We start from the raw sequence: 24273 nt of genomic DNA, 5'->3' as shown, positions 1-24273 counted from the left end.
TGCAGCACAGGTGCAATTAATACTCTGCAGCTCTTTATTTACACGCTTAACAATTTAAGGATCTTGAATCTCCAGTTGGTGCTGATAGATAAACACTCAATTTGGAAGTAAACAAAGTAAACTACATGACCAGCTGAAATACCCTAAGATAAAGAGTGTGAAAACAACTATTTACAGATTTGACAGTCTGCAGCTTCTTCTGGCACATGGCAACCACATTGTTCAGCTTAAACTTTGAGTGGGTGGAGTTTGTGATGGAATGTACATGGCTGTGCTAGGTCTAAAGCAACTGTCACTACACCATACTGTTATGTATGCACTACTGCTCCTTAAGTCCAGTCAAACTGCAATCAGCATAATGTGAGTAGGAAAACACTGACAAAGTGTCTAAAGTATAAATATTTTAATGGATTTAAAATAGCATGTTAAATGCAAATTGCATGCTTTCAGACATATGACCAGCATTAAGGTTTTTGGAATATCAGACATTTTAGTGAGGTGTTTAAACTTTAATTCACAAAAGGCAGTACAAAAACAGTTTAACTAAGAAATCCTGACAATCACTTAACACATCAATATTCAGTCAAATCACAGCGAAACTGGCTAACAAACACACACACACACACACACACACACAATATATATATAAAATCTATTAGGACAGCACCATTTTATTTCTGAATCAGAGACACTGGGCTGTCAAACCCACTGTCCTGCTGACATATTTTGAATTGTGAGAGTAAACTCTTAGGACATGCTTTACGGATCGCTTCATCCTCTGAGCCTGGGATTGGCTCCCTGCTCTTAGTCATTTTAATGCCTGCATGCTTCTTAGGTTTCACTCCAGATGGCTTTCTGGCAATCTCTTTGTAAACAGTTACATCAGAGTTATCACCTATGATGCCTCCAAAGTCCAGATCATCGACAGTAGGGCCAGTCAATGAGTTCATTGGCCCTGGATTTTTGCTGGGGTAGGAGGAGGTTAGATGTATGTTGTTGGTAAAAGTGGATCCATTACTGGATAAACTCCAGTCACTCTGGCTATCATCTCTCACAGGCGCCTCTTCAATCAGGAAAGACTCAGCAGTCACCTGAGGAGTAAAACGCTCACTGGCTTTTCCAGCTTCTGTCCCCATCAGGTACTCCTCCCTGCTATGCTTCCTCAATGTCACATTAACAGAGCTAACAGTACTAAAATGTGCACTAGATGAAGCAAAATCACAGAAGGGTTTGGGATCACAAGAGTGGAGTGTCTGTGGGGTGGCAGGTTCTTTTACTTCAGGACCATTAGCAGCATTCGTCTTCACAGACTTAAAGTCAGGCTGAGAGGCCTTGCCTGTAGTTTTCATTTTGGCTGTTTGGGCTGCAGAGCTGGTCTCAGTGAGGACCTTCATCTGCTGCCATTGCTCATTCCTGCAAACTTTATGGGACTTTCTGGCAGAATGGCTTTGGCTTGATGCAGCACACAACACTTTGGCAGGATGGTCAACTTTAGAGTTTGATGATGGTTCTGTGATAAACATAAAAATAAACATGAGGTTTCTATTTAAATGCATTATGATTACTACTACTCCTACTACTAATGTAAATAATAAACAGTAAACAAATATAATAATATAGTAAACAACCTATACCTTGTACATCCTGATTTCTTTGAAATTTCTTTTTTGCTACAGGTGTCTCCAGCACTTTGGCCATGGCAGCCAGTTTACTGGCAGCATTGATGATTTTCTTCTCAGCACTGGGTTTTAAAGAGGCAGACAACCAAAATTTGATAAGGCAACGGTAAAAAGGATGAAAAAGTCTGATAGGAAGAATGGTCCATCACAAAAAAAAAAAAAAAAAAAAAAAAAACCCAAGCCCAAAAAAAAACCAGGGTTAAATGAAACTCTTACCCATTGGCCTGGCCCCCCTCCTCCAGGAGCTCCTGCAGGCAGGTGAGGTAGTACCTGCGCATCCTGCGGGCCGTGTCCTGCCTCTCTCTCAGGACCTCGGCTCTGATCAGCTCAGCTGCTCGCTCTTTGCTCTCCTGCATGTAGCTCAGCATGTCACCTGCACAACACAACAGTGTTAACTACAGACACAAGGCCAATAATGTTCAACAAAACTTTAAAAACAGGACTCCATAAATAGCAGAAGATACACAGACCTCTTATTTTTTGCACAGCTTTCATATATTGTTCATTCATTTCTTCAAGGCCAGCATGAAGATTTTGTTGACTGACTGCACCACTGTAACAGATCATAAACCTAAAAATCAACCGTGCATGGTAGGCCAAATGGAGACAAATGTTTATATTTTATCAGGCAAAAACTTTTTAAAAAAGTACAAACACTGACTCCTTGCATGCAGACAATTTAGCCTGCTCCACCGCTTTTGCATGGGCTTCCTTCTCTTTTTGCAAAATTTCTTCATGCTCTTCTAAAATTGTTTAAAAAAAAAGAAAAAAGATAAATTACAAATTAAATCACAGTAGATTACTAACCAAAATGTACACATTTGTAAAAAAGAGAAGGTGCCAATGAAAAATGTTAATATTTATGTTCATATTCGGGACATGTGAAAGCTAAAGCAGAGTACTAAGGACCTTTGAGTTTGTGCAACGTGCTCTTGTGCTCTCGGACCGTGTGCTGGAGCTGACGACAGGCCTTCTCCAGATGCCTCTGAAGCTCCTGACTCTTCTTCTGGAGTCTGCCTATGGTGTCATTACAACTCTTGCCGCTACAGACACTTTCTTTCCTTTGGACCAAGGAGCCTGCGAAGTACAACATGTAAGTGTCCATTCCACCTAAAAAAAAAATTTATGATCTCAAAGAATAAGAGGAATTCTAGCAGTATGAGTGCACATACTACGTATATGATTGAGCTCCTTTTCATGTTGCTCTTGGGTTTCCTTCAGCACATGCCGCAACTTCTCCTCGCTGCTCTGTAGCATAAAATATATAGTAATATAGAAACTATACATGACAACATACGTCACACATATCACACAAAATCATTGTCAGAACAGGATAATACATTGCATTTTAAGGAATACTCCAGCATTTTCAACCTTAAAAAAAAAATACTATTCACAGTATTTACATATGTATCTGCATATTGCAGTTACGACAAACAAGAACTCTAACTTATACGTTACTATACAGAAAATCAATTTACCTGAAATTTGCTATGCAAACTGCTGAATTCAGTTTTAAATATATAATGTGAAATCAAAGCTACAGTTATACAAAGTTACTTATGCTCTCCCTAAGGCTTTGTTGTATCCATAATCAGACCAACACAATTACACTGGTAACATGCAGTATAACCACGATTTTTTCCCTATTGAAAAAGTAGTTCTATCCCTGAAAGGATGATTTATACAAATTTAACATTTAATATGCAAAAATGTCTGACAGAGTAATTAATTAAAGCATTCTGCACATTTTTCTACACATTTTCCAGTACAGGGAAATGTGATGAAATGATTGTTGGTTGTAACTCATATGCTACAGATGTGGTAGATTTAGATTAGATTGATATGTTTTCAAAGGAGCTGGGCTGAAGAAGGATTGCTGTTAACTGTATATTGATTATTTTTGTGCTAGAGCAGCGCCAAACACTGAACCAGATAACATAACAAACCTTCACCGACTCCTGCTTGGTGTTGGCTACAGCTTCGGCCAGCGCCTCTCTGCACATGTGCCTCAGTCTGGCTCTCACGCCTCTTTCCCTGCTACCTTGCTCCTCAGCAACTTCTCTCCACTCCTGGACCTCCTTCAGCACCTCCTTTAACTCGGCCAGCACCTCCTCCATCGATTGCTGTCGTTCCTCCCGCAACCTCAAAAACAGTTTGTTTTGTGAGTACTGGTGCGGTTTAGCAAATAGTGTGTATATCTTTACACGATAGCAACACTATGCTTAGTTTAATGTTCATTAGTCATAGTGGGGTTTGATCATTACTGGAGCTGTTGCTGACTCCTCCACTCCTGCTCCTTGCTCCGCATGGTTTCCTGTAGATGTGCTTGCCCCTGTCTGAGAGTCTCCTCCCGAGTCTCTTCTATTTTTCTCTCCAGCTGTGCCTGATGCTTTTCCTTTAGGCTCTCTTGGTCCCTCTGGAGTTGCATCTTAAGGCATGAAATCTCTTCCTGCTTTTCAGTGTTCCACAAAGCTCTGGCTGCAGAGAGCTCAGCTTTGAGGAGTGCCTTCTGCTCCTCACCAGAATGCTCCAGCTGCATGTTCAAGCAGTTCACCTGCTCCTGAAGCTCCTGGTTTCTGCGCACATAGTCCTCTAGTTCCTTGCATTTTCTACTCATTGTCTCCTGCCATTTGTCTTCAGCTGCTTTTATTGCTGAGGACACCTGGATGATGCAGATATAAAGGGCCTTTACATAAGCTAATAAATAGGTCTTCCGCTTAAGCAACACTAATTTCTTTATTTTTAACTAATACTACCTTTTAATTAATAATGTTAAAAATTAACAGGTTTTTTCAAGGTGATAATGATATATTTCTTAACATACAAAAGAGACTGCAGCAGTAGTGTACAACCAAGTGGTTGTTAATTTGCTTTTCCTTAAATTCTACATTCACCAAAATATAGTCTATATAATATAGACCTGAAGCTTTAATGATAGCCTGACACATTCTTTTAATGTAGTTCTAGCTGGTTTGTTGTTGGAATTGAATTTCAGCTTTTGTGTGTTTTTAAAATCAACCTACCTGCTCTTGAATGTGTTGCTGTTGTAGCGTCTCCCACTGTTCTTTCTCTGTCTGCAAACTGGCTTTGTACTCAGGGAGGGAGGACATCTCTTGGAGCCAGCGATTACGAGCCCTAGACACAGCCATTTCAACCTGCAATGAGGACAAAGGAGGAAGTAGTGTAATGAGATCCCAAGACTCTACACAAAAATTATGGGATTAAAATGTTTTTGTGGTCATGGTGCAAGTGCAAAAATAAGGCCCTCGGTATTTTGTGACCATTGGTGCATTTAATAAACTCATACTTACAACATGCCAAACAGGAGGGGCAAAGATTCTGTGTGTTTACTTATAGGTTTGAGTAGTGTAAACATATTTATATCAGCAAATTCCTTGTCACTATGATGGCAACAGTTTTGATGAGAGTGGTATTTAAGTAAGGAATACAATATGACAATGTGTGGTTATTAAAAAAATAAATAAAATTCATCAACAGGGTGGCTGTTTATACTCCTATAACAGCATGTTGCAAAATGTTTTATTTCTCTTATACCACAGCCCATTTCCAATTATTAAAATTGTTTAATTTATTAATGAACAGGTAATTTTTTAACCATTTATAGTTACATTAAATGTTATAGAATGTCCACGTTTCAGGTTAGTTCCTGTTATCACTTGCATTATAGTCATTTCCTCATCAGCAAAATCAAGAATTTGTAAAGTGCAAATCAAAGTACACTATCAAAGATTATATATTGTTCATTATACTTTTTTTTTAAGTAATACTTAAAAATCTGTTCATTATTAGGCCTAGATTATGTGTCTGCCATACAATTTAATTAGTATAGATACAACAATGTGTTAAAACAAACAGGTTAATATAAATCTGTGATATAAATTATAGCCAGAACTATAGAATATTAGTCAACATCTTCTGACCAGTTAGATTCAAGGTCGTATTAGTTCTGTTAGACATATGTTGGTTCTATTAGTTAGCAGGCACAACAGTAATTTAATCGTATTTATAATAGATAGCACAATTTTGTTAGCTATATTTAGTTAATAGCTTGAAGAGCTGAAAGAGGAACATAGGCTTATTATTCATAAGCTGGTGTTATACCAGCAACTGACTGCCTGATCCAAAATAGAGCCTGATATAAATTCTGGGTGAAACAGACCTGCAATGTCATATCCTGTACATGTTTCTGCTGCAGCTCTCTCTCTTTGCCTCTCACTGCCTCCTCCACTGCTTTGGTAAGCTTGCTGTCTGACTCTCGCTGCAGCGCCATCCTCTGGGCACGGAGTCTGTCCTCCAGCTGCTCCAGGGAGAGAAGCTGGGTCACAGAATCCACAGTGTCTGTCTGAGAGGAGGCATCCTGCGTTTCTGTAGATTTGGCTTTTTTTCTTTCTTTCATGGCCTCTTCCAGTTTTCGCTCCCACTTCTTTTCCAACTGAGTGAGTGAGATTAAGGACACATACTCAAGCACAAATACACAAACCAACACTGTGCTGAAAAAATTGCTTGTAATTTTTACAAGTCCATTATATTTAGTAAATTTGCCACCCACTTCTTGCTGTCCTTCTTGCCAGCTCTTTTTGGCAGAGGCTAGCTGCTTAGCGACCTGCAACTGTATCTCCGCCTCTTTGTCTTTGGTCCACTGAGCCTTAAGCTGGGCAACAGCCTCCTGGTGTTGGGAGACAAAATCTGCCTTCTGCTTCTCCTGAGCCTCCTCAATCTCCTGTCGTCTCTTTACCTGCAGAGCATAAAATAAATGAAATGTTTATTATCCATTTTGGGAGATATAAAATTAATAAACATGTAACTCAACTATATGGCACAGGACCATATGAAATAGATCACCTCGATGTCTTTCAGGTTTCTCTCCTCATCAATTCTGCTCTTAAGGTTTTCCTCAAGTTTATCCTTTTCCTTGCAAACAGAGAGGTAACATTCCTGCACAGCTAATACTTCTTGACTCAGGTCAGCTAATTTAGATCTGTGTAGAGGGCGCATGAGAAAGTTATTTTACACAACCGTTAGGAGCATAATTAATATAGTACTTATAACAGTGACAAAAAGAAAACCTGCACAATATTTGGTAGGTGTTTTTGAGCATAAGTCACTTACTCCAGCTGCTGGATGTGCTGTTGATGCTGGGCAGTAAGCTGCTCGATGTGAGCTGTGTGTTCCTGGGTGAGTTCTGCACGAACGCGCTGAACCACATCATCTCTGTACTGCTGCTGGGTTCTCTCATACCTGAATACAACCCACCAATTGTAAATCTTGTAAATCTTTTAAATCGTTTTTCATGTTTCCCTTTTTAAAAGGAGCCACTAGTGTCTTACCTCTCTGCAGCCTCCTGTTTCTCCTGGTCCAGCTCCTGAATCATCTCTCTCATCTTGGTGCAGAGCTCAGAATTAGCTGCTTTCACCTTTTCCTCACTCTGCTTCAGCTCCTTATTTCTCAACTCGAGTGTCTGCCATTGAAATACCACAGGCCTCATTTAAATGCAAAAACAATAAAACCTGTGTAGAACAATCCAAAATCTGCGCATACAATCATTTCCTATAATTTACTGTCAATGATTTCTAAACACTGGCAGTAAATAAACATGAAGACTTTTCCTGAGGTCTTTTCAACTATCATTCTCTTAAACATGCGCATGAGATTGAGGATATTCTCTAGGTGATATCACTGCATTCAAATATAATATATGATGAGACACAAGTAACATTAATGGTTAAATAATTAGGCTTATTTTTTGTTAAAATGCATCAAAGGAATAGGTCTTGGTGGCTGAGAGTGACTAATAAATCATCATTACAGCCGAAAAAAATAAATCCTGGAAAATGAGCTCTCTGCATAATGTGCTATTAGCATGGCCTCCAACAGAGCCATGACCCTTTTATAAATCTTTTTCTGAAGGCCCCTTTCAAAGCAAGATCAAATTTGTGGAATTAAAGGTTAACGCCTGATTGTTATGAATAATATATTGAGGAAACCACATACTGCCACATGACACAAGAGTACAAAAACAAAAAGATTTTGCTGCATATAGACCTCTACTCGCTTCAGGAGTTGTTGTTGTTCCTCTTCCAGTCTTGCAACCTCTTTGTGAGGGGTCAAGTTTGATTGCTCCAAAAGCTTTTCTAGGCTGCTTTCTCTCACCTGCAACAATCATGAGTGTACACAGCACACAGTTTATAGTACCACAGACTTATTTTTATGTATAGCAAATACTGTGCACATACATAAGAGACAGTCCTCACCACAGAGTCTTTAGCATTTTTCTCAGCTCCTTTTAGCTGGGTCTGTAGCTGTTCCACATTATTCTGTGAGATGTGGAGCTCCTTCTGTATGCGGGAGATCTTCTCTCTTTTCGTTTTCAGTTGCACTAGACACCGCTGCAGCTCAGTCTTCAGCTCTTTCACCAAGTCCTCCTTAGGCAGGCTAGAGTCTGACAGGACAGGAGTGCTGAAAAACAATGAGAAATAACAGGCCCATGCTATTTAAAAAAAATAATAAATCTGTTCATCTAATCACATTTGAAACCGTGAATCCAACCATGTCATTAAATGATTCTGATTTTCTGAGACATCCTGCAAAACAATTTACCTGTGTTTTCTGCCATCTTTCCAGTTAACTTTCTTAATGCCAAGATCTATGTAGGACTCAGAGAGCTGATTTTCCCAGTTTGGGTTTGAGTCAAAAGAAACTGCTCCAACCTTCACAGCAGACTCATACAGGGTGATCTGCTCTTTCAACTCATTTAACTCTTCCTATGGAGAGACGAGGAGTAACTACAAAACTGAACCCGGTCAATATTACTGTGTTTTGGATGAGTTGCACAAGCAAGAAGGAGAACTGGTTCACTTACTTGCAGCACTTTGTTCATGTTCTCACTTATGTTACGACTAGACTGGGCCTGCTGTAGTTTTATCTGCATCTGGCTCATCTCTTGCACACACCCTAAAAAAACCAGCAGGTTAAAAACTGGCAGCATCAGTGGAAATTCTTGGCCATGCCATTATCTGTTTATCTAAATGCCTACAGAAATCTTACATAAAACCTCTCTGATGGTCACAAAATACACTGGTTTATTAGTGTGTTCATTTGAATATTGCAAGCTTCTACAAAGGCTAACAGAGTGATAGCAATCAACCGTGCAGCAGAGGGGACTTCATGAGGAAAAAAAAATTACAAATTCACAACATATGGCACACAAAATGACCTTTGAGTTACACTCCTTTTAAGGGTAACTGATAAACCACATTTAAATTTTGGTAAAATGATTCAAATGAATTAACATTGCACAGAAATATGACACACACACACACACACCAGTTTGAAGCAGCTTGGCACACTGTTGCTGGCTCTCCTCCAAACGCTGCGTGAGGGCATTGATGACTGCAGCTCGGTCCACCTGCTCTTCCTCTCTCTGCCTCTCCAGCTGCCTCACCTGCTCCCGCAGCCTCTGGGCCACCTGCACCTGTCATGCACACACACACACACACACACACACACACACACACACACACACACACACACACACACACACACCTATTTGCTTTTGTGCAACTTTAGAACCCAAGGTCAACAAGGGCTTGTAGTGCCCTCTACTGAAAAGTGAAAGCATTCAGTATTTTTAAACTTTTGTTTTTGTGACTAATCAAAGGATTTAAACATATTACTCAAATCAGATAAGCATATACACTGGTTGGTGCAGTAAACATCACACAAGGGATTACTGCTCTCTAGCACTAAGACCATCACAATATATTGCTCACAAAGAGAACAGTGCAAGAGGAGAACTTTAATCCAGGAGTTTTGTAGCTGTTCATCACACAAAATAATTGTCACTTTATTAGGTATATCTACTGTGTAACTAAACCTACTGGCTTTAGTAGCGCTATCATATAGGTATACAGTTACTGACTACAGACCACTGCAGACCAGACATAAGTTGGTTGGTAGACCTTTCTCAGAGCACCGCTATGTGCTTGGTGACAAATTATGCATAGCTGTACAAGTGCACCTATTTGGTGAGTTTACCTGATAAAATGACTAATAATAGGGATGGGATGGTTCAGAAATGGACTAACCTGCTCCTCCAGACTTTGACCATGTGTGTCTAAGTTTTGCTGTAGGGCAAGCACTCTAGCTTCATACTGTTCCTTCATGGCAGCCATGTCTCTGTCATGCTGCTCCCGTGCTCGTGTCAGCGTGTCAGAGCGACACAGCTCCACCATCTGCTGCTGCAGACTGTCTACTGCTGCCTCTGCAGCACACTGCTTCTTCATGTTCTACACAATCAAAACAAGGCTCTTGCTCAGCTACAGACACACAGTTTGCGTGCTGTGGGCAATACATGATTCACGATGCTGTATGTTTACCTCCTGTTCTCTCTCTGTAAGGGTCTGAATCTGTCGCTCCAAAGACATGACTTTCGCTTGTAGTCGAGACTCCCTCTCTTTTGCCTCCTCTATGAGATGACTGGACTCCTTCAGTGACAATGTCAGCCCATCCTTTTCATCTGGGCAAAAGCAAAGTAAAAATACAAAAGTTCATTTAAAAAACTCTTAGTATTTAATCACAGCTCTCCTAGGCTCAATTTCAACATCATAAAATAGACCTCAGGGTCATCAACCACATACTACTATGCTCAGTTTCATAGTAAAAAGGCTCCAAGAACCTGACAACCCTGGAAAATTCGTTTTGGCATCCCTCCAACATTAGCTTACCTTTTACAATGGCAAACTGATGTTCAAGATATCTCATTTTACGCCTGCTATCTTCCAGTTTCTGCTCCAGATCTTCAATCTGCCTCAGTTGAGCCTTGTTTAAAATCTTCAGCTGAGCATATTCCTGGGCATCAATACTAGCTAGAAGATGAAACATCTGACATTTAAAATTTCTCCCTTAACCATTCAAATTTGTGCTGTCAGTGCTAAATATATTTAAAAGCAGTTGCAGAGAGATTTGTGTCTGTAACTGTTTTTTTCTCCACATGACTTACTTGGTGATGAATCAAGAAAGTCTCTTTGCAGCTGGTCAAAGTGGCCATTTTGATGAGATGATTGAATGTTGAACATATTTGCTTGTCTTGCTGGCTTATGTGGCTGGTAGCTGGCTTTGTAACAGTCGACATCTTGGCCATTAGTTATGCCATTATCAAACTTCTAGAAATATTGCAGATGTGTTAACCAAAGAAAAGTTTCATATTCATTTTATATCCTATTGTATATGTATATAAACATTATCTAATAACAGAAAAAGCATCCAGTATGTATTTAACAGTTACCTGAAAGTAGTTTCTGACATTGGCATGTTCTCCATAGTCTTGGCCATCTGGTCCAGAGTGATGACCTGTGTGTGGGTAAGCTTCCTGATCATAGTCCTCCTCAGCAGAGTTGTTGTTGGTACCATTAGATTCTGCTGTTCCAGTAGAGGAGTAGACGTATTCTCCAGACTCATACTGAAAGTTCTGGCCCTGATGTGTATCCCAGCCATGGGTTAAATGTTCTGTCCTACCCTGGAGGTGATGAGCATGACTACGGCTATGGTCATACATATAACCCTGATGGTCGGACTGGTCATAGGCATCCCCAGGATTCTTTAAAAAGATAAACTATTGTTAGAGAGCTTGTGAATAACCATTTCACTATTAAAAATGCCAGGATTTACAAACAGTTTAAGCTGATAATCTACACAGCACATAAGCTATATTTCTGCCTGTGTCCAGCACATGCCCTCCCAAAAAAAAAATCGAAATTTTTAAAAATTTGCCACAGACAGGACTTAAAATCTGTTTCTGCATGTTACATTTAAGAAACTAGTGCAAAAAAGTGCATAAATGAATGATCTAAGTTTTGTGGACATTAAACATAGCAAAGTCACACTGGAGAGGAAATGAAAAGCATTGCAGAAGAGCCATGGAAAATGTTCTAGAAACAAAAATAATTAAATATTTAATTTTAACATGTTCTTTATCTGTCATGAGTGACTAAATGAGCACTACAGTCATACTAACACCTGAATTAAAAGTTATAAACTCACCGTCTCAGCAGAAGGAGGTTGTGGTTGATCAGACTGTCCATTCCAAGCATGCTGTGGTCTAAAATACATAAAAACAATTTATAAATTTCTGAAAGACAAAACAAATGTTGTTAAAAGTGTTGTTTTAGCTGACTGAGAGTAAACCTCTTCCTGTACCGGTCATTGTCTCTTTGAGGACTGCAGGTTGAGTAGTCCAGCTCTGGCGAGGAGTCATGACTATCCTCCAGCATATCATCTGGGAGGTCAGTCAAGAGCTTATGCAGCTAAAGGACACAAGTTATTCAGAATTAATAAAACAATGAATCACAAAATTGCATGGCAACTCTTAGACAACACATAGGTAACCATAGCAACTGCTGACAAAAACACCACCAACCAGTTTCTCTACACAAACAGACCTGTCATTAGACTACACGGAGGTACTGCTGAAGACTACGTGCCATACTAGAGAATTAAACCAACACATGGGGGAAAAAAATAATGTTAACATAAGGTAACATACAGTATGTAAATAGTCATTCACAGGCATAACACAACAGGGTTTTCTGAAAGAAAAGGGGGGAAAAAAAGGGTAAACCAGACTTACTCTCCATAAAGAGTGCTGAATCAACCTGACGTCTTCCACAGTCGCCTCACACACAAAAACACTTTCATGCTCATGCATTTAGGCTAAAAAGAAACCCCACAGTCACAGAAGTTAGCTGTGACTAAATCACGGGCTTCCAAGTTCCCGTTGTTTAGCTGTACAAAGTCATATGATTAAGCAGACTGTCCTGGCCTGAAGCTTGCCTATTGTCAGGCTCTGGCCATACAGTCTGGTTAACTGGAGCAGAAACATGCCTCCCCTGCAGCGGAGAAAGAAATATTTTACAAAACCTGCTAGGCAAATAACCTGGAGTTCTACACTATATCAACCCTTACAAAAGCCTTTCCTAGATCAGTCAAAACATCAGACATAAGCAATACAGTCCACTGCACAAAGAACAAATCCTCCTGTAAGCTGACAGTATTGCTTTGCTTCTTCCATCTCTCCATTTAGAAAGAAAGTCAGTCAGGGAAAACAAGCACATGCTGATAGAGTCATAGCAGACACGCCTGACAGCTCTTCACTTCAGCCAATAATGGTTCAGGTCCATCGTGCAACAGATTTCTTAAGCATGAGTCAGAGCCTACGTGCATCTGATTGGAAGAATGCGGTCTTTAAATACAAACACACATCAGGGGTTCTACTAACTGAAAATAATCAAGTGCATAAAGCAGACACAGTTGATTTAACACATTTATTGGTTGATTAATAGGGTTTCCACTCTTTTTTATACTCGATATATACAGTACATTAATTATTTTTTATAATTAATATGAACCTGAAATATCTATCAAACTCCATACAGCACCCATGCAATCACCAGCAGGCTTGACTTTATACTGAAATCTGTTCGAGACAGATTAGAGAGATATCACTATCACCACAACATATACAAGCTAGTGTTGGACAAATTATCAAAAGTTCTAAATATTTATTCAGTGCAATTTACACCACTAGCTTTTAGTTATGGATTATTTAACTATGTAAATTACACGTATAATTAAATCATCAAAACATAAAAATTATTTTATTGCATAATTAATTAAAATGACTGCAATCATGTCTAATTGATTATACGCTACATGAGGTGAGACAGCAACAGTAATACCAGCTTAAGCAGTTAGCGACGTTAAGCGAGGAGGGTTGGGGTTTGAACTGACAGCAAATATAGTACGTGTGTATCTCAGCTACTCAGTCATTAAAATAGATCAACAGGTCAGTCAGTTGGAGCTGCTTTTTAACATGCAGAGCTGTTTATACAGAATCAGTGTTTAGGGATTAACTCAGATTAACATTTATCTACATTTTTAAATTAGGTCTTCCATTAAAGTTTAAATCATAGCTTGGAACAAGAGTTAGGAAGCATTTACATTTTAATTGAGCTCAAACTTTCAAATCTGTGTTTCCCAATTACACAATGTGATTTTTGTCAACACCCTCAAATAGGTCAAAGCTCTGCCATTTTATGTGAATGGACAACAGTAAAATGTGCACTTTCACATCACACCTCACTGTTCTGAAATGCTCAGTGATTCTGGACGTTTGTTTCAGGGGCTATTTCTGACAAAGCTTACACACATATCCAGAGCAGCCATTTAACCGACAGATAACACCATGCAGGGCTACAGGCAAAAGGCATCAAACCAAATAGATAATGCAATCAGCGTTAGGCTCCCCCATTTCCTTTGATGGAAGCTGTTGACAGAATTAATTATTTCATGTACTCAAGCATCAGTATGAAATAAATGTATAGTAAAATATTGAAATTCAAAGATAATTAAATAAAACATTGAAGTAACAATTACATATTCCATTTAATTATGTTTTATTTATCATTTTAATCAATTGATTATTTGTTTTTTAAAGCACCATTTAATTAATTGTTTATGTGCATCATTTATTTATTTCACACTGGCACCCTCACTCCACCATATTTCATACATTCAATCTTTATTTAAATAGTGCTGATGTTTTATTATGCCTATACACCAATCAGCCATAACATTAAAACCAATGACAGGTGAAGTGAATAACATTGATTATCTCATTACAATGGCACCTGTCAAGGGGTGGGATATATTAGGTAGCAAGTGAACAGTCAGTTCTGGAAGTTGATGTGTTGGAAGAAGGAAAAATGGGCAAGTGTAAGGATCTGAGTGACTTTGACAGGGGCCAAATTGTGATGGCTAGAAAACTGGGTCAGAGCTTCTCCAAAACTGCAGGTCTTGTGGGGTGTTCCCAGTATGGAGTGTTGAGTACCTACCAAAAGTGATCCAAGGAAGGACAACCGGGAAACTGGCGACAGGGTCATGGGCACTCAAGGCTCACTGATGTACATGGGGAGCGAAGGCTAGCTTGTCTGGTCTGATCACACAGAAGAGCTACTGTAGCAAAAATTGCTGAAAAAGTTAATGCTGGCTATGATAGAAAGATATCAGAACACACAGTGCATCTCAGCTTGCTGTGTATGGGGCTGCGCAGACGGGTGAGTGTCCATGCTGAGCCCTGTCCACCTCCGAAAGCACCTACAGTGGGCACATGAGCATCAGAACTGGACCATGGAGCAATGGAAGAAGGTGGCCTGGTCTGATGAATCATGTTTTCTTTTACATAATGTGGACAGCCAGGAGCGCGTGTGTCGCTTACCTAGGGAAGAGCTGGCACCAGGATGCACTATGGGAAGAAGGCAAGCCAGAGGAGGCAGTGTGATGCTCTGGGTAATGTTCTGCTGGGAAACTTTGGGTCCTGACCTTCATGTGGATGTTACTTTGACACGTACCACCTACCTACACATTGTTGCAGACCAGGTACACCCCTTCATGGCAATGGTATTCCCTAATGGCAGTGGCCTCTTTCAGCAGGTTAATGCACCCTGCCACACTGCAAACATTGTTCAGGAATGGATTGAGGAACATGACTAAGAGTTCAAGGTGTTGACTTGGCCCCCAAATTCCCCAGATCTCAATCTGATCGAGCATCTGTGGGATGTGCTAAAAAAAAAACAAGTACAATCCATGGAGGACTTAAAGGATCTGCTGCTAACATCTTGGTTCAAGATACCACAGCATGCTGACATCCACAGGCGTCAATGCCTCAACAGGTCAGAGCTGTTTCTGGCGGCACAAAGGGGATCTACACAATATTAGGCAGATGGTTTTAATGTTATGGCTGATCTGTGTATATTAATGAAATTGTGCACACAAGGAATTCATGTGTGCCCTCAGTAAAGCATATAAAGCAAAACAACAAATGAATACTCTGTAGCCTGTTTTTTTTTTTTTTTTTTTAAACGTAGTCTACCTTTTAAATGAGCTTGCTAACACACTGAAAATTAAATACACCAGACTGGCAACAAAACCTAAAATTATGAAGTATAAATTGATGCAGTTTACAGAAACCCAGTGGGGAAAATGTCTTCGCTTTTGGGATGAGTAGTGCATTCACAAAATACAGGTGAGGAGATTAATTTTTCATTAATGTATGTGAGTATTTTAATTTTTCTAGAAACAAAGAAATATCAAGAAACAAATGCAAAATGTTAGCATCCATATTGTTACACACTGCAATACAGACAATGTAAGAAACGTTGACAAGTGTGTTTTTATTTTGTTTTTGCCGTTGTGTTGTTTTGGTCAGATTAAAACAATGGTATGGTGACAACCTTATAGCCTGTATAATCCTCCTGTGGGAGATGAACACAGCTAACACACACACACACACACACACATACATACCAACAGGCTGCAGTGTGTGTTTAACAGCACACCGGTGTGTGTTTGGGCTTCTTTCAAGGGGCGTGTGTGTGTGTGTGTGTTAACTGCCAGGATGGGGGTTTAGTGATGTTTAGTGAAGTGCCAGGCAACATGTTGTGATAGAGAAATATTAAATTACCTCCTGCTCCCTTGCGTAGTCCTCCTGATCATATTCCTCCTCCTCTTCCTGCTGCGTTTGTAAAGCAGCGCTATCAAAATCGATGGACATCACTAGCTAGCGTCTAAAAAAAGAGAAATATTGTCCAGCAGTCTGAATAACAACCTGGAAGAACGTTATTAGCTCCTAGTTATTACTGCAGGTCCGTGTTTTTATAACCATAATCAGAAATCTACAGTTAGTGATCTAAAGTCAGTCTTCTCCTGTTTAAATACTAGCCCCCAGTTAGCAATAACAATCATTCCCGAGAGAGCAGACAGAGCTACCGCTTACCTCTAACACAGGAATAAAATATCCAAACTTTTATCCAAAATTTTCCGTAATTTCATCTCTTTCAGTCGGTAATGCAGTTTATAAACATTAAGGTAGCTGTTAGCATCGCAGTCAAGTCAACGCATTCAGCAGGTAACTAAGCCAACGACAAACAGCCAGCTAGCTAAGCTTTTAAACATAAACTTTAAACTTGTAAAGCCTCAGTAATAAAAACCCTAGTTTCTCTTCGAGTGCTCGACTTTATCTCATGTCGACGTTACAGAAGTCAATAACCAACTCATTATCTGGTTAAAACTAGCCACACTGTGTTTATGCTAAAATACACTGAAGGCGTCACTCTTGAAACATGGCGCTCTGAACAGCGGCAAAATCCTGGCAGCTCATTGGCTGGTTGGATGATGACGTCTTCCGCAGTCTCAAAAGCGTTTACACAATACACTATGATACACCATAAATCAGAGGCTGTCTAACTTTCTTTACAACCAGAGACTGCCTTTAACTGTAAAATTAATGCCTCGACCCCAATCAGTACAGATTATCAGGCTCATTATATAAACAAGTAAAATAATATTCTGGCTCCTTATTGGAGTCATACATCATCTTATTCCTGCAACACAGTCTACATTAGAGGCAAGTCTACATCATTTATCAGCCTACTTGTTTTTGAGTTGTTGTAGACTGGAGTCAGTGACCAGTCAAAATGCTCCTTGGATATCTATCACAGAACCCACTTTTAGAACCAGTGCCATAAATCTATTAATACAACACAATCTTACATTTTGCAATAGATTTCCACCAAACATAAATTCTCATAAAACATACACTTCACACATGTAACCTTCCATTTCTTCTCCCACATAAAACATGCATTTCAATTATTTTCTGAAGCAACAAATGCATCCTTTTATTTATTGTTCAAATATGAAACAACAGAACACAAGTTATGACCAGGGGTGAGGTTTCAAATTCAATGTAGCCATAATTTAACTGAGATTCATTAATATGTATTCTCATGCTATGACTCAACCATCTTAGAGGTACAGTCTTTTTTCTAAACCCACCCAAATCTTATTTATTTGTGAAAACCAGAATACCTTGAGCAATTACTTTATTCACTGGTGCAATAGTTCATCTTCCTAAATCTTGGAAAGAGGCTCTTAAAGCAAAAACAAAACATGCTTTGACAGTGTTCAACAGATAAACATTCTTCCTTGTATTACAGAGCATCACGTCACCTCTAAAAAAAAAAGGTAAAAGGTATACCTTTCAAATGTTTGCTATAAACAAATGTCAAGACATGTGATTAAAATAACACCTCCCAAGATGACTCCAATATAGTCTAAAGAACAGACTTCAAGGATTCAGAACAGCAGATTTTCTTTGGGCGTTTCTGTGTTGTCTGGGACTTACAAAGCTGTTGGGGTTTAAGTATCAGCAGCTGCATAACACAAACTAGCCAGTTTAAGCGCACACTTCATGTCATAAAGTGATCAGGGGATTTAGGACCTGAAAGGAGTTTGTGTCTCTGACAGCCCTTTGAGCCATCTGGGTGTCTGGTGAATGGACTGTTTTTCAGGGTCTCGAGTAGTCACTCAAGCCAGTTTACTGACAATGGCCTGGTTGAGTGAATTCAGCTGATTGGTCCATTTGTCTAGGGCTGTATATCGAGCACCACCTCTCTTCTGGTGATCAAGCTCCAACAGCTGGTTGACCTGGTCAATGCGGCCATTGATTGTGCTGAAACAATTTAATCAATCATGACATACCAGTAAATAATAAGCAAATATACATCATTTATGTTTCACACAATTTCTCACAAATATACATTTCCGAAGTATAAACATCTCTGCTTTAAAAAAAATAAATAAATAAATAAATTATAAAATATAATTGTCATGACAGCTTACTTGTCTAATATACACTGCACAAGCAAGCTTTCCACATCCACAACATCGATGTTCAATTCCTGCAGAAAAATAGCCATCAAGTCAATAAATGAACACAATAAATGAACTTTCGACAACAATGTTAAATTCTACAGAAAACATATTACCTTTGAAATGAAAGGTATGTGTATCCTAGTGTAAGGCTTAATTAATTTGATGAGCACTTGCGTTCTTATGTTCCGTAACAGCTCTAAAAAGATAAAAACACAAGACTGATGTTCAGTCACATTAACTAAGTGGGTGATCAAATTATTTGTTCCATTTAGAGTTACAAGTCAGACTCACCTTCAATATGTTCTCTGATGAAGGGGTCATCCATTATGTTACTGTGATTCGTCTTTAGGATTTTCTCAAACTCTGTGATGTCATTGTTCTGGTAGGCACTGTAATTAAACAAAAAAATTGACAAAGACATCAGAATGACAATTGGCTTTCAGATTGAATTAAGAAATTCTAAAATAATTATTTCATGATATTAAATTACATGTAACACAGTGTGTAATTATAAGCTCCCCGGACAAAAAAAAGAGTCACGTCCACCTACAACAGCACCTTATAGTACAATGTTAATAGATTGTGTATCCAGACAAATGTAACTTGGTATAAAACCAGATCTCCAGTGGATGTCCAAACCCTGAGGCGTATATAACACCTGAACACTGAGACAGTGGTGTGTAAAACGGGTTGGGAGAAGGACTTCACAGAGTGGTAAAAGGGTATTCTAGTATTTAATGTGATGGGAGGACACCCGTCCCATCAAAAGAAGTCACCATATTTGCTGGCGTATCACAACAGACTGCACAACACTTCTATGCAAAATGAGATTAGGGTGTTGAACAGCAGGTAAAACACAGACAGCCATGCTCAAGTGCAGCTCAGTAAGTAGAAGAGTGAGCTAAAATGGACAGAAACATCAAGACATTAGTGGCTGGTGCTGATATTATGGCATGTGTTAGGGAAGAAATTACTCTCTTTTTTTTTTTTTGTCTGGGAAGCTTATGTAATTTGTGTTACTTGATTAATTCTTTATTTTTATGCTGCCTTACCTTACCAAGTTCGTCATTGCTAGAATTTCTGGATCATTCTTGTAGGGTTTTGCCTAGCCACAAAACATTTTAGAGAATCAACTGAGTTAGTCACACCACAAACTGGCAACACAGAGACCCCAAATTATATTTTTCATTACCTCTTGAGAATCAAATGGGTTTATTCCTGACTTCATCAGCATGTTGGCCAAGACCAAGTACTTTAAACACGTAGTTCGTCTGGGGCTTCCGGATTCATCGTAATTTTTGAATGCTTCAAAAAAGTCTGTGTGTGCCTTCTCGAACTCTCCCTCCCTTAAGTGCATTTTTCCACCACATTCTAGATCAGAGTGCACAAACACACACGCACACGAATCAGAAAACAGAGACTGTAATTTAGGTAGTCACAGGGAACATGGGGAGGGAACATCACTTCTTTGTAATTATTACTTTATGTGTGTAATCAGTTTAGCAAATAAGTAATAGATACTAGAGGAAAATCACCTCGGATGACTCCCATGATGAGTGGATGTGGAATTGCTGACTTGATATGTAAAGACTGCTCATAGAGAGCTTTCAGCTTCTTGTTGTTTTTTTGGGCTGTGTACATCTGAATTTCCAAAGCGTAAATCTCCAGCAACTGTGTACCTTTCTTCAGATCATCTTCACCATCATCAGTCTTCACAAAGACAACTGAACAATTACAATCAAATGACACTTCTCATCTAAACAAAGTTTCCACATCAGTGCTCTTTTACCTGACATGACTGGTGCAACTGCCTGAGAATTTTCTGAAGTTTTCCATACTCTTCTCTCTCCAAGTACAACTTGCCTAACTGGATTGAACAGAGGAACATATTTTTTAGCATTTTAGCATGTATATGTTGGAAATCCAGCAGAATTATTTCAATTAGTTCATAGCATGTTTATCAATATGAAAGATGGATCTATAGTTGGAAAATAAGGTAAAAACTAGTTCTTTTAGATGACATGTTGTATGTTTTACTGGTTACAATAAGTGTTAAAGAAATCATCATAAATACCTTTGTATTGGTTTTAAACCACAGTCTGTCATTTTTGGCGTCCTTTAATGCTTCTAGAGTCGTCTCATAGAATTCCTGAAGCAAGTCCATCTGTAACAGGTAAGCAACAAGAAATTCACAAACATTTCTTTTCCACTGAGTTTGTCTGAATTCACAGTATTTCATTTTAAACACATTCATTAAGGAAATTGTAACATGTTATATCGAGGTTTCCAACTAACATTATTTATTGCATGAATTAACATTAACAAATGTTGGACTTAGCTTTACAAAAACATAAGTCATGTTAAAGTAAGTTAACACACGTATTAATTTACTTTTGTATAAATCTTAACAAAATACATTTGCACTGATGTTTATTCAATACGTGACTAGTTAGCGTAAGTTAATTGAAGCAAACTGAAATAACAGCTTGTATGTGAATGCTGATAAAGTATTAACTCTGATCTTCAGGTGTAAATACTGGAACTTGTTTTTCACCCTGCCTTCTGAATTTTGCCAGTTAATATCCACAAATATGTTAATTAAGGTGTTGGTTCATATTGGTCATTATGGATTTAAATTAAATAACTGATGGTATGAACATGTATTTATGCTGGTCATCAATATTAATACTAGTGTTAGTTACACTGTACATGTTATTTAACCTGTATTAATGCTGATGTTTGTACAAGTTAATGAATGTGTCAGTTAAGGGAACTGTAAAGCGTTACCGTGGATACGATACCTGTTTGGAGGTTGAAATGTAATCTAGAATAGAGTTGATGGATTTCTCAGAGTAGTTCCTTGTGACAGCACTTCGTATATACGTCAACAGCTGTTTGTATCGGTTCATCATTTCCGGAAAGTTTGTCTGAATTAAGGGAAAAAAAAATTGGGCGAAAAAGGATAAAACATTTAGCTGCCACTATTAAAACATTTTCACACATTCCAAAGTCAAGTATGTTATCTTTGCTTCTTACCAACTTAAAATTGATTTTAATCATCTGTTTTAGTGCTTTGAAACCCCATTCTCCTTTTTCACCCTCAAGCTCCAGCACCTAGAGTTCAGATAAGAATGCGGTCATTTCTTTTACGGCAAACTTTATAGATCGATACAACTTTATTGTCATTGCACAGTACAGGTACTCAGCAATGAAACGCACTTTAGCATCTACCAGAAGTGCAAATATGAATATGTTGATATGTTAATATGGAATATGTTTGTGTGTGTGTGTGTGTATAAACACTGAATATGTTCAGTAGCATTTGAGCAAATAACCATATGAATAGTAATTACACTAGATTATAACAGAAAAACAAAAACTGTTATAAAAAAAATAGTATATGCAAGTATTAGTCATAAATATACACAAGCGATCTGTACATTGTATATACAATGTATATACAGATAATATAAAGATAACCTAGAGTATATACTATGCACCTTTCAATTATAAGTATGTGATTAATGTGATAAATAACTGAGTGCTGCTTTACCTTCTGAAAGCTGCTCAAAGCAGCTTTGGGATCATCTTCCTTTAGGGCTTTAGAATTATAGTACTGATTCTCCAAGTCAACATTTGGCTCAGAGTTGCTGTCCTCTGAGTACTCCTGAAATTGAAACAGAAAACAGAGAAACACATCAGCTATGAAGATTATCAACAGTATCGCACTGCCATGCTAAGCATCTCACTTGTAAAGTAATTCACAACAAATGTCAGAGACATGCACTGCATCGCAAAACTTGCAACCACTTCAGACAGAAATATTTCAATTCAAGGCATATCCATCTTGTCAAAATGTAGAGCATCTACAAATAGGAGGCAGGATTTTGGTGCCACTAGTCAAACATCCTCACTCAATTCCCAATTAAAATTTATAGCGATCTGAATGTCAAAGAGATTCTCGAGACTACTGGAAACAGATTAAAGTTCTTAAATTCTGTGCAACCAAAACATTTTCAGAGACTCCTTACACATGCAGCACATTTTGAGAAACATTATCCAGCCACTAAAACATTAGGACTTGTCCGAAGTACTTTTATTCAAACTGCAGTTTGATTCAAGTTGATGTTACTGAAGTTTGTTTACAAATTATCAATAATTGAATTAAAGCTATTTAATTTAAGTGAACAGTAAAATAGGCTTATAACTATAATAGCCAAAACTAGGTTTAGGTTTTTTTAAGCAAACAAAAAACACATCCACTGTATAGACTTATTCCTATGGCTCAGAATTGAAAATGGAAATCCAATTCACGTTTGCACGCAAAATGACGTTTGCACCGAAGATCTGGAACATATTACCATTAAACATCAGGCTCCAACTCATTTTTAAGATCTGCTAAAAACATTTATTCACTCCAATTTTTTTTTTATTTGTCTTACTTTTTCTTACACATTACTTTTGTATTACTTTAACTGTTGTACATTTATTCTATTTCTACAGACAACTTAGTATATATTTAGAGTTTCTTCTTTCTGTCAGTACTATCATTAAGTTCATTATTATAATTTGCCTAGTTTACCATTTTATTTTTGACTAAGGGCGGCATGAAAGCAGGTAACAGCCACCTCACAGCTCCCGGTTGGACCCTGAGCTCACGCTACTGTCTGTGTGGAGTGTCACATGTTCTCTGCGTGCCTGTGCGGGTTTCCTCCGGGTTCTCTCGTTTCCTCCCTTCTCACAAAAAACATGCTGGTAGGTAGACTGGCTACGCCAAACTGGCCCTAGGTGTAAATGAGTACGAATTTGTGCGTGTGTGTTGTCCTGAGATGGACTGGCATCTCATCATGCCTCATGACTAGGCTCCACTGCAACCCTGAGCAGGGTAAAGTGATTACTGAAGATTAATGAATGAATGATTTTTGACTACCTGTTGTTTCTTTATTTCTGTTTTGTACTTCACAACATAAAGCACCTGAAGCATTTTAAATATATATGCGAGGTGGGACAGAAATAAAGTGTATAACTGTTGTTGTTGTTATTATTATTATTATTATTATCATTAGAAAGTTCACGTCAATGCAGTAAATGGTTTTACTGTCCATGCATCGCATTATGTCTGTACATCATCAATTTCTCTCCCAGTGTCCGTGTAGTCACTATAATTATACTGAATAATTCTTTACTCTATCATTATTTCACTTTGGAGCTGCTGGAGTGAGTCAGTGACAGCTCTCTGGCTGCACAGGGCTAGCTTGCTAGCTGGCTAGCTAGTAGGCGTTTAGCATACTGTAATACTGCATACTGTAGCGGCAGGTAATGGCAAAATGACACAAGAAGACATATTACAAACTTTACAACTATATAACTACAGTTCTTTTTAGTCCCACTTTGATAAATAAACAAGACGAGTAGCTAACTGAACATAAGCCAAGCTAAAACATTAACAAACATAAGCTAACTATGCTAGCTACTCCGTATGCGGTAGCTAGCTATCCAGTCAGAGAGATAACCTGGAAACCTGCTAGCACGCTAACATGTTAGCCTTATTGTCTCATGCTAACCGTATTCAAAGACAAACTATTAACCGATAAAATGTAAATAAGGTGCATGTAAAACTATGCCAATTACTTCATTTACCAGATCATAATCTTCTTCATCATCGCACATGAAATCATCTTCCATGTCAGACATTTTGACCGGTGAATAGGGCCGAAACACTCCCACAATCCTCCGCGCCTCAAAATAATCACCGTGTACGACGTACTGCGCATGCGCAGCAGCCGTGCCATTTGCTCTGATC

At 38.5% G+C, this 24273-nt stretch overlaps 2 protein-coding genes across 5 annotated transcripts; both read right to left on the bottom strand.

Moving 5' to 3' along the window:
* Positions 1–388: 388 nt before the first annotated feature.
* cep152 (centrosomal protein 152) lies at positions 389–17267 on the bottom strand. 4 transcript variants are annotated; one of them, XM_026919717.3, is made up of 29 exons: positions 16531–17267; positions 16219–16321; positions 11898–12004; positions 11742–11799; positions 10987–11298; positions 10702–10864; positions 10427–10567; positions 10079–10218; positions 9788–9988; positions 9027–9174; positions 8563–8654; positions 8301–8464; positions 7955–8159; positions 7746–7853; positions 7031–7161; positions 6813–6941; positions 6546–6681; positions 6253–6438; positions 5863–6135; positions 4706–4837; positions 3947–4344; positions 3629–3824; positions 2852–2927; positions 2589–2756; positions 2341–2422; positions 2150–2232; positions 1896–2052; positions 1635–1741; positions 389–1510 (listed from the first exon to the last, which is right to left on the bottom strand). In XM_026919717.3, the coding sequence occupies exons 2-29, from the start codon at positions 16306–16308 to the stop codon at positions 672–674; spliced, it is 5022 nt and encodes a 1673-aa protein (XP_026775518.3). In that variant the 5' UTR covers positions 16309–16321; positions 16531–17267; the 3' UTR covers positions 389–671. The 4 variants fall into 4 exon arrangements, with proteins under 4 accessions (XP_026775518.3, XP_026775519.3, XP_053092911.1 ...); XM_026919718.3 differs by having other exon boundaries at positions 10702–10861; XM_053236936.1 differs by having other exon boundaries at positions 5863–6438.
* Positions 17268–17405: 138 nt separating this feature from the next.
* On the bottom strand, positions 17406–24262 carry cops2 (COP9 signalosome subunit 2). Its single transcript, XM_026918795.3, has 13 exons — positions 24111–24262; positions 22024–22137; positions 21507–21584; positions 21272–21397; positions 20545–20634; positions 20260–20337; positions 20006–20180; positions 19663–19841; positions 19523–19575; positions 18762–18859; positions 18584–18666; positions 18438–18496; positions 17406–18267 (listed from the first exon to the last, which is right to left on the bottom strand). The coding sequence occupies exons 1-13, from the start codon at positions 24162–24164 to the stop codon at positions 18123–18125; spliced, it is 1332 nt and encodes a 443-aa protein (XP_026774596.1). The 5' UTR covers positions 24165–24262; the 3' UTR covers positions 17406–18122.
* Positions 24263–24273: the final 11 nt, after the last annotated feature.

This window comes from Pangasianodon hypophthalmus, chromosome 9 (assembly GCF_027358585.1).
Source record: "Pangasianodon hypophthalmus isolate fPanHyp1 chromosome 9, fPanHyp1.pri, whole genome shotgun sequence".
Classification (NCBI taxonomy): domain Eukaryota; kingdom Metazoa; phylum Chordata; class Actinopteri; order Siluriformes; family Pangasiidae; genus Pangasianodon; species Pangasianodon hypophthalmus.
The sequence above is the reverse complement of the archived record's forward strand: the minus strand, read 5'-3'. Positions and strand labels throughout refer to the sequence as shown.